Here is a 10,917-nt window from a genome sequence, read left to right as displayed (position 1 = left end):
AAATCTCAAATGTGTTGTGATTTTACTTACACATAAGTCATCAGATCATTACACACAAATAAAATGAACTTTTGATAAAGCATAATTGCTCTGCAGGAAGCAAAAGTCATTAAAATGACACACATTTTATTACACAAAGTCACAACAGTAAAACCACAAAGTACAGGATCAGTGTATGCTGGTAGCTTTGATTTTTCCTGAGTCGTAGATCATGTGACACAGCTAGAAGTGTTTAAGTCCACAGTACAGTTTTTTTAACACCCCTTCTCCCTGAGGTACTTTCCACACTGGTGTTTGTTGCCATTTTGGGTGCAAATACGCATTACTACATTTTGTACTGTAAACTTCTACAACACAAAGAACAACACAAACATGAATTCCCTTTTTGATGGAGCGAGCTTAAACAAACAGCATTTTTATGTGGTGCTTGGATAATCTGTTATGAGTGTTATTACTTGATCATTGCTGCTAATAAAGACATAATTAAGTATTAATATAACCTGTGGAAAAGTCATTAGAAGTACCAGCTTGCCATGCTGTTTTATGTGAGATACAGTGAGGTGGAAATCATTTGTCTGGCATGTAAGAAATTCCTGCAGCCGACTTTACAGTCAAGAAAACCAGGCTCAACTGACATTTCCAGTTTCCTCAGAGATAATGTTTTGGTCTTCCCTGTGCAATGCCACTGGAAATGTCAGCTGCAGGATGAGGCAATTTATCTGTGGTACCTTAGTAATTTCAGCTGGATTAAACAGGCAAGCAAAATCGTGACAAAAAAGCTAAGAAAAGTAGCTAACACAGAATGTGGCCCATAAAAAACCTGAAGTTTAAAAGCAATTTCTTGTGCAAAATGTGAATTGATCTACAAAATAACAGGAACACCTTTAAATATAATGCAATCCTATACAACAAGACCACAAGTTCAATTACCTTGGATTTTGAGTTGCGATTTCTGTCGCAAATGAGCAAAGAAATTCAAGTTATAGTTTTGTGAGTTAGTATAAGATATGAAGTCAGACTGGGGCTGTCGCGATATCACATTTTCACTTCATGATTATCACGGTATGGATGTAATAGGGACATCTATAAAAAATTTTAATGCTTTCAGTCCAATGTAGCTTTAACTTTGTTTACTGTGTTTTGTCTCTTTTTTGCCAAATAAATCAGGCTCAAAATATGAGGGTAGGGAGGTGGACAGAGTCTGTAACCATAACTGTACAAGAGCGAACATTTACACAATGATCAGTGAAACAGGAACCGGATGAACTGATAAAGAAAAGATCCACAACATCTGCGCTGGATTATCTGTAAAATATTATGTGTATTCTCTTCACAATATCGATATTTAATTTCTTTTGTATCACAGTTATCGTCCATAACGTTATATTGTGACACCCCTAGTAGAGGCAAATAAATTAAAATATGCATTGTTCAGCTGAGGCGGTAAATCCAATCAGTTTAGTCAGTAAAAGAAACAAGTCCCACCTATTAAATATATGACATTTGCTGTGTAAAATAGCGCCTCTACTCTTTTCCCTTGATACCTTATTTTGGAAATGTTTATCAACTTTAATTATAACTGGGATAATTGTTTTTTTGGCGCAGCTCTACTAGCATTTTTTGCAGCGATGCCTCTTGTAAAAGAGTTGTGACAGATATATACTAGAGGCAGGATAATTTACAGCCAGGACTATAAATGAATTGATTTTATATACTGTTCAATAATCTGATCCACTATGATAAAGTACCCTGCAGACTCAGGGCTGTGCTGAGTATTATAGACAGAAGCTTTCAAGATAAATTACTATAAAAGTGTTTCAAAAAAGCTTCAATTGCTTTTATCTTTTTTCCTGTGATAAACCAAAACTGGTCCTCAAATATAACTTGTCTCAGTTTAAATTCATGTAGGGCTGTTGTATTAGATTGCATTAAAATGTCAACTGTATGTTTTCGAATTCGCACAAGAAACTGGATCCATGTGGGAAACAAGGCTCAGATGGCTCAAATAAACTGTAAAATGTCTACTTGCAGTTGGTCAGTATTCAATTTCTCTACCTCTACCATACTGCTGCCACAGATACTTCCCCTGTCTTGATTCTCTGCCATGCAAATGCATAAACCTGAAATTTCGACAGACGTGTGGTTTCGGGAATTATGTAATTGCCTAAGGCCAGGAATATTCAAATGTGTTCAGTGCAGTGTAAGTACAAGTTGTTCCTGTTATTTTGTAACCACTGGTTTCACTGTAGATCCCCATTTAGCTGATTGTTTAATGCATATGTGAATAATAGTTGGTCAAGTCATCCAAGTCATGGTAATTCTGAGTGCTACATCGTAGACAACTGGAACAAATGAAACAAGTCTGGTTGCCTATAATATAGCACTTAGAAATGAATCATAGTTTTCATGAGAAACATACAGAAGAAGACTAGAGAAAAACAGCAAAAATCTTTAAAATCTCCCTTGGAGGAGTGATAAAAAAAAAAAACAGCTCATTTCACGCCTGAGGTCTAAAGCTGTTACTTTTTTGGTCGGAAGTAGAGTTTCTTGGTGAGCATTGAAGCAAAGCAAGGTACTTGCTTCTTCCCGATGGCATTTCGGTCACTACTGTTGCCGACACTCCTCATCGACACTTTCCTGTTGACAAGCGTGAGTAATTCTGTGAATTCAAGGGAATCCCCAAACTTCTGAAGCAGCTCACACAGATCCTGGACGTACCAGGAGCCGTTTATGGTCTCCCGATGGGAATAGTAACCTTAACAAACAACACAAGGGACGGGACAGGATAGTTGTTGACTGAACAGAAATAAAGTGACATTTAAAGTTTCAAAGTGGGGTTATTGTTCATATCTTCAAAGCATCAACTGACTCAAATTAAATGTGAATCTACCCATCTTGTAATAAGATGAGCAGATTAAGAGTTTACATGTCAGCTGGCTCACCTTCAGCCACAGAGTAGCACATGAGGAAATCAGCCCCAGCAGGGAGGGTCTGTACGGCGCAAGCGTCCACCACCACCTCATTTGTCTTCAACTCGCTGTCCACCGCATCAAAGGGAGTCACTGGAACATCATGCTTGTCTCCACGGCACGCCTAGGGATGGTTTACAAATAATGGATTTCCAGCAAAGCCTTAATTCTGAAGGATTTAACCAGGTTTTGACTTTTGCTTACATGTACCTGTAATATAAAGATCTTTGGCTTCCCCACAAGGCTCCTGCACTTGTCTCCTTTGAACAGGGATGTGATATCCTGAACGTTGATCTTTCCATCGTAGGTGTAAACTTGATCGTTCTCGCCGTGGCTCAGGAAGATGAGCAGAAAGCAGTCTACGTCTGAATGGTCGGCCTCTGCGGCTGGTGGGAGATGAGGTATTTGTTAAATTTGCGACTGAAAGAGGAGAAGTGGCTCGTACTACAGCATGTCGCATGTTGGATCTGATAGTTATCTTTGCAGGACAGTGAAGCATTTAAACTACAGTAATGATCTTGTAACGCTGCGTCCTTAATATATCTATGGCAAGCCCTTTTAACATTTAATCAATAGCGGTACTGGCAATTGTAGATATCAATAATTGCTTTTAGACTAATCAGAATTCCAAGCAGACATATCCATAACGCCATTTTGACTAGGAGCAATTCTATTTAGTGACATCTTCACTCGTCAAAATGTTAATTATTGATATCAACAAGTTCAGTTCAGTTCTCACAAGTAATGAAAATTACTAAATTATATCTGTACCAGTAACAATTATATTTGAGATGCCTATAATTTAAAAAAGAGGAGTTTCCACTTGTCATACATACATGTCAGAGATGATTATGTTAATGACGGCAATCTTAATTAATAAGGTCAATTGGGCAACATAACCAAAATAATTTCGACACCTCGGAAATGCTTTTGTAGTTATCTTCAATGACGTTCATATCTGAAATGAATATGGCAATTTGGGTGACATTTCCGAAATGGTTTATTTGTCAATAAACAGAAAAGGCAAATGTTGATATCTGAAATGGGAAATTGCATTAGTCCAATCCTTTATCAACATGTGGAAATACAATAGTAGGTATTTGTAATCGTTATTCTTACCAGTGAAAAAGAATATTACTGATATCTATAATTAAATTAAGGTAACTACAAATCAATTTTGACAAGTAGAAAGGTAACATCTACATGTATATTTTTAACATGTCAAAATAGTTTTACAGATATCTTAAATTAACATTTCAACTATTTAAAAATGAGATTCAGACATGCTGAAATTTCACCAGTGAAAACTAAATTGCTACTAGTCAGCCTTTCTGATAAAGTGTTGAAAGGGCTTGCTGTAATATATCTTTAGTCATTTGTGTGCCTGTGCTTACCTTCACTGATTTTATCTAAGACCTCCACCTGTTTGTAGTTTTCGTAAGCCTTCACTTCAAAGTCTAGCTCTTTCAGTCTAAAAGAGAGGTGAAAAAAAGTTCAGCATGTAATGAAATAAACAAGAAATTCTTACAAATGTTACCACAGGAAAGATCCAGACACAGTCACTGAACAAGTACAGACAAGTTCTCCGTTATACATAACACAGTGCTCCCCCTCCAACAGCGGGCTGGGAAATTATACCTTTTTTCCAAGTTGTAGCGATCAGCATTGGTCCCATGCCTGTCATTTAACCCCAGGCGCCAGTAGAAGCGCTCCTGGTTAAAGATGAGCGCAAGGCCTCGTCGCTTGTTGTCCATCTTATACTCCTCCGCCGGATCCAAAGCTAAAGCGCTGTTTCATAATGAAAAAGAAGCACATAAACACAACATTAGGTGACTAGTGGACCAGAGGGAAGTGGAAACAAACTAACAAGAAGAGGCAGATTACCTTCTGATGAAGGCATCGGTCTCTGTTAGGTTCTCCGTGCATGCTGTAAAAAAAAAACATATACATGAATAAACCACGCAACAATGTAGAATATAACTGCTAAACAACGATGCATGGGAAGATCTGGCTTTACAGCTTTTTTAGAGATCACAAATACACTATGTGACTGAAGTTGCCAAAAATACACCGGAGGATTGAGCTTTTCAGGCTTTTTTGTTAAGCAGTACAACTACAGGTGCATGAATTGCTCAACTGCTGCTGGTATGGGGTCAAGCAGCCATTGTTCCATCAGCTTAGAGTCCTCATGGCCTTCAATAGCTGGGTGACAGGTGGAGAAAGATGGCAAAGGCTGCTAAAAGAACAGAGGCCAAAAGTGACACCTCCACACCCCACCCTACGGATGTGTAGATCTGACTCTGTGTGCTAAAGCAAGCCGCTCAGGTGGTATCCCACTTTAACCTTCATGAAAGGTGGACTTGCATCAGGGCTGTTGTATTATATTGCATTCATTTGAGCTAGGTGTGTGTAAAAAATGAATGCATATTGGATTAAGATATAACAATTGGGCGTCTCATCCTTGACTCTCACTCCACCCAAAACACAAGTACCTTTATAATCCCACGCTGGTCAGTTTCTATGTGACAAAGGATTACATGGAATATGGGACAATGATATCATGTGTAGACAATAATCTCTCCAATCAAGGCAATTTTAGTTGATGATTAATCTCTCCCTGTTTGAGTTGGCTGTACTTTGGCTTCACTTTGCAATTTCTTTACAACTTTATCCTGCTTGTTTCACTTTTGCTTTGATAAGAAGCAAACATCTTCTCTTCCCCTATGTGAAAAGTCCCAGAGACATGAGCTTTAATTGAAAACAGTATGTAACTTAATGTAAAGCACTCACCTGCCCTGTCTGTTGCTGTCCTGTTGCCTTTAGCAACACTTCCTGGGCAGACGAGAGAAAGAACAATGACATTGAGACTAGTTTAGTGGCAGTAAAAGCTACTAACTTGGTGACTAACTGAACAGAAAGACGACTTATAGTAAAGGCGTGTCAGTGCTTATGTAAGAACATGGTAAACGATAGTAAACAGCGTCACTCGTGATACTAAAAGTGTTTGTATTTATATGTCTAACTTTTAAACCGCCACACGCTGGTGTCCATAACTTCCCTCTACTTTCAGTTAAAAATATACATGTAAAGTTGTTACCTCCACATCTGTCTTCAGCCGTGTCGGACATGTTCACAGACTCACTCCGAGTGCCACCACTGGGAAAAATAAACTGCTTCGTCAATCCAGCATCGATGAGACGTGATTTAGCTCCTCCCCCCTCGATCTCATTGGCCGAGTGTGACGCGTGGAGAACACGATTGGTCCTCGCGTCTGTCAGTCAGAGGTCAAGCGTCAGTACTTCCGTGTTTGTCACATTGCAATAGCGACTCGCCAAACATTAAAATCCAGGGATTTAATGAATCAGTAAAAGTGAGATCAGCGTTGGTACAGCCGGAGATTAGGAGAGATAAACTTCTAATCCTGAACTTATTTCAGTGGGATTTTCTTACAACATCAACTTAAAAGACACGATAGAAGAAATATGTTTCAACTTTTGGATGAGGGGTCAATGGGAGTCCATTTAAACATCACCTGTAGTCTCTTCCTGTGTTAAAGGATGCTGCTTACAAGATAGGCCACATAGTTTATATAGAAATGTCTGTGATGAAAACTGACACAGTCAGCAATAAACAACTGCACTACCTTCCATGTGTGGTAGTTCACACATATGTAACACCTTTTATAAAGGGATAATCACATGTGTTTTAGACATTGTTGACTTCTTAATCACCTGTCCTGCTCCTATATGGGTTAAGGGAGGAGGGACTGGGTGGTATGTTGTGTTTCAAGGTCCATTATTTATTATGTCTCTTGCAAGTTTCTGGCAAGAACTTGGCAAATTTGGTGCTAATACAGTGAGCTACTGCTATCACGTTAAAGCCTAATCACCATCAGAACAATTCAGATATGTTGATTTTGTTTATGACAGACAAGATTAGCTTGTTAGTGTTGAAGAATAACTTGTCAACTAGGGTCACTCTGATCCTCTGATTACTGTATATAGATTTCTATATAATCAGTAGCTCTATCGTGCCCTCTGCTGGACATACTGCATTTTACAACCATTTATACACTTTGAACTACAGCAGAGATTGTTTTGTTTATTTTATAAGATATTGTAAAATGCTATCTTAAATTTTATGCCACTATAGTCCTCTACTTTTGAAGTAGATTGCACCTGTCCAACACTGGATTATACAGGTCAACCGATGAACTGGCTCATGTAAGGTTAATTCGTTGACTTTGTTTAGTCCCACACTGGCTAAAGCCTCAGCAACGGGTGCAGACACTTAGAGGATAAGTTCACCCAAAACTCATTATCTATTCGCATTCATGCTGATGGAAAGACAGATGAAGTTTCGTAGTCCACAAAACATTTCTGGAGCTCCACAACAAAACAGAGTTGCAGCATTCTCCGAAACAGGTGAAGTAGATGGGGACTCGTTTTTTAAACTCAGAGAAACAACCCATAAAAAACACAAAATGTCTCCAGACAGCTCGTCCGGTGTCTCCAGTGTTATTTACACTCTCGATGCACGGAGAGCTCCAGGAATGTTTTGTGGACTACAAAACTTCACCCATCTTTCCATCGTCATGTTGATTTTGTGATTGTACTCACTGCTGGTAGACACTTATTAATAACCCTGGGTTCTTTTAGAGGATTAAAATGTGTAAACAACTTCAGGGCACAGGTGAAATATACACATCATGAACACACAAAAATAATACACTTTTCATGAAATATAATCACTTTATTGGAAGCAAAAGAGTCATGTTTTAGTATACTTAGTAAAGGAAGATTACAAAAATACAGGGCCAACCCGAAAACGCCTTTATTAATCAGGTCATGTTTTACCCAGCCAAGAAATGTACTTTATTCAGAAGAAATTTTACATTACAAATTGTTAAAAATCTCCCTAAAGGACGCTGAGTAATATCAAACCAGCTCATTTTATGCCTGAGGTCTGAAACTGTTACTGTTTTGGTTTGAAGTAGAGCCTCTTGGTGAGCATTGAAGCAAAGCAGGGCACTTGCTTCTTCCCATTGACTTCGCTGTCGTTACTGCATACACTCCTCGTCGACACTTTGCTGTTGACCCATGTGAGTATTTCTGTGAATTCAAGTGAGTGCCCATACTTTTCAAGCAGCTCACACAGACTCTGGATGTACCAGGAGCCATTTTGGGTGTTTCGGACAGAATAGTAACCTAAACAAACAACACAGTGGACAGGACAGGATGATTAGTGACTGAACAGCAAAACAGATATTTTAAGATACATACAGTATATAAATGAAGTAGTTTGCTGGTGGGATTACTGTTACGTCAAAGTGTGAATCAAAAACGAAAAGGGCAGATTAAGAGTTTTAAACATCCCAGCTGGCTCACCTTCAGCTGTAGAGTAGCACATGATGAAATCAGCCCCAGCAGGGAGGGTCTGTATGGCGCAGGCATCCTCTACGTCATCTGTGTCCGACTCACTGTCCCTAACAGCACAGGCAGTCACTGGATCATCATACTTGTTTCCGCGGCACGCCTGGTGATGGTTTAAGAATTATAGATTACCAAGTAAAGCATTAAAAACAGGTAAAACTGCATGCTCCCATATTCTGGAGGATTTAACCAGGTTTTGACTTTTGTTTACATGTACCTGTAATATAAAGATCTTTGGCTTTCCCACAAGGCTCCTGCACTTGTCTCCTTTGAACTTGGAGGTGATATCCTGAATGCTGATCTTTTCATCAAAGGTCCAAACGTGATCCTCCTCACCGTGGCTCAGGAAGACGAGCAAAAAGCAGTCTGCGTCTGAATAATCATCCTCTGCGGCTGGTGGGACATCAGGTATTTGTTAAATTGGAGTATTAACAAGTAAAAGTGACCGTACTAAAGCATGTCACATGTTAGTTCTGACATGGTTATCTTGTTGTTCAGGGTAGTTCGAGTACAAGTGATCATGCATGTACTTACCTTCACCAATTTTATCTAAGACTTCCTTCTTTTTGAGGTTATTGTGAGTCTCCACTTCGAAGTTGAGCTCTTTCAGTCTAAAAAAGAGGTTCAGCAAGTATGAAAGACATGGAAAACTCTTAGTAATACAAAAGACAGTGTTCCTTCTTCAGCAACAAGCTGGGAAGTGATACCTGATCTCCAATTTGTCCCGGTCAACATCGGTTCCGACCCTTTTTTCCAACCTCAGGCTCCAGAAGAAGCGCTCCTGGTTAAAGATGAGCGCACGGCCTCGTCGTTTGTTGTCCATCTTGTACTCCTCCAGAGAACCCAAAGAGCTGTTTAATAATGAAAACAAAGCACAAAAACACAATATTAGGTGAGTAGTGGACCAGGGGGAGAAGAGAATGTCCAGCTGATCCAACCACACAAACAAAAAGAAGCAGTTTACCTTCTGATGAAGGCATCAGTCTCTGCTTGGTTCTTTGTGCATGCTATAGAAAACAACACATACATGAATAAACCATGCATTAATGCAAAAAAAATAAAAATAATAATAATGTACTGAAAAGTCTCACTTCACAGCTTTTTTAATATTAGAAATACGCAGAATGTAAATGTAAAATCCAATATTCAATATATGTTAAAATGAATATACAAAGTCTATACACACATTTACACACTCAATTAATGCAGTTTAATACAACAGTCTTCCAGTAAATTCAACTTTCATGAAGGTCTTAATGTTCAGTTTCCTTTTGACTGGTTTCATAGAGGTGTAGATTCAACTCAGCAGTCATTTATGAAGCTGAACTATTTAGTGCCAGCAAAGCCAAAGTACAATAAACTGAATAGGGTGAGATTAATCATTCACTCAAACTTACCTGATTATTACTGTGAGTCATGTACAAACCAATACCTTTATAGTTCCAAGCTGATCAGTTTTTGTTTGTTCACCAAACAGTTCACCATACTCATATTGACTGTGATATGACTGTAGTGGCAATAAAACCTGGTTTCTTATCAACCTTATCCTGTTTATTTCACCTTTGCTCTGATAACATCTTCTCTTCTCTAAAAATTCCCAAGAAACAAGTTTTAAAAATAGTATGTAACTTAGTGTATAGCACTCACCTGTACTGTCTGTAGCAACACTCCCTGGTAAAGAAAGAGCAGTTAAGTCTTGACGTTGAGAAAAGTAAAATGATATCAAAAAACTCCCTCACATGTTGTACAAACTTGGTGACAGACTGAAGAGAAAGAAAACTTGAGACAGCACTTGTGTAGGCACACAGTTAAAGGATAGTAAACACAATGGTGATGCTGAGTCCGAATTACATCTGAAATTAAATGTCATTGTGTTTCCTTTTCTAAATAAAAAAAACACCAACATATGCATCCACAACTCTACTTTTAAACATATTTGTAAAGTCATTACCTTCATCTGTGTTAGACATGCTTGCAGGTTCACTCTGACTGGCACGACTGGAGAATGAATTTGCTTCGTCAGTCCACCTGGGATAAGCCAGAATTCATCTCCTTGCCCTGAATGTCATTGGTCGAGCGTAACAACCACACACGAAAGGCTCTCAGGTCAGTCAGTCAAAGATCAACAGCCAGGACTTCCTTGTTTGCAACATTCATCCACCCATCAAATTCTTGGCACAATGCCCACATTACTGCTGATGTCACACCAGTCCTCCTGTCAGTCTCACGCAGTCTCACAAGTTTTGGGGCAGCAACTCGTTCTCACCCTGGAAGGGAAAAATCCACCATTTTTCTGGCTGACACTCATCCCGACCACTTCGGACTTGACTGCAGACTTCCTCAGTGTTTACTGGAGGTCACGGTCTGGTTAAGCCAACAGAACCATATCATATGCAAATAGCATAGACCAACCCAGACAAACCAGTTTTCCCCTTGGGTGCAACTTGAGATCCTATCAAAGAGAATGGTGGGCACAGCCGACAAACCTGGCGAAGCCAAGACCTACTGAAAACATC

At 39.1% G+C, this 10,917-nt stretch overlaps 2 protein-coding genes across 2 annotated transcripts; both read right to left on the bottom strand.

Annotated features, from left to right (window-relative positions):
- Positions 1-106: 106 nt before the first annotated feature.
- Positions 107-6,134, bottom strand: LOC140995600 (caspase-6-like). Its single transcript, XM_073465668.1, has 8 exons — positions 6,067-6,134; positions 5,760-5,801; positions 4,854-4,896; positions 4,608-4,757; positions 4,364-4,440; positions 3,180-3,355; positions 2,943-3,093; positions 107-2,755 (listed from the first exon to the last, which is right to left on the bottom strand). The coding sequence occupies exons 1-8, from the start codon at positions 6,095-6,097 to the stop codon at positions 2,520-2,522; spliced, it is 906 nt and encodes a 301-aa protein (XP_073321769.1). The 5' UTR covers positions 6,098-6,134; the 3' UTR covers positions 107-2,519.
- A 1,563-nt stretch (positions 6,135-7,697) lies between these two features.
- LOC141006175 (caspase-6-like) lies at positions 7,698-10,647 on the bottom strand. Its single transcript, XM_073478319.1, has 8 exons — positions 10,353-10,647; positions 10,049-10,072; positions 9,366-9,408; positions 9,109-9,252; positions 8,936-9,012; positions 8,619-8,794; positions 8,357-8,504; positions 7,698-8,176 (listed from the first exon to the last, which is right to left on the bottom strand). The coding sequence occupies exons 1-8, from the start codon at positions 10,369-10,371 to the stop codon at positions 7,944-7,946; spliced, it is 864 nt and encodes a 287-aa protein (XP_073334420.1). The 5' UTR covers positions 10,372-10,647; the 3' UTR covers positions 7,698-7,943.
- Positions 10,648-10,917: the final 270 nt, after the last annotated feature.

This window comes from Pagrus major, chromosome 1, assembly GCF_040436345.1.
Source record: "Pagrus major chromosome 1, Pma_NU_1.0".
Classification (NCBI taxonomy): Eukaryota; Metazoa; Chordata; class Actinopteri; order Spariformes; family Sparidae; genus Pagrus; species Pagrus major.
The sequence above is the reverse complement of the archived record's forward strand: the minus strand, read 5'-3'. Positions and strand labels throughout refer to the sequence as shown.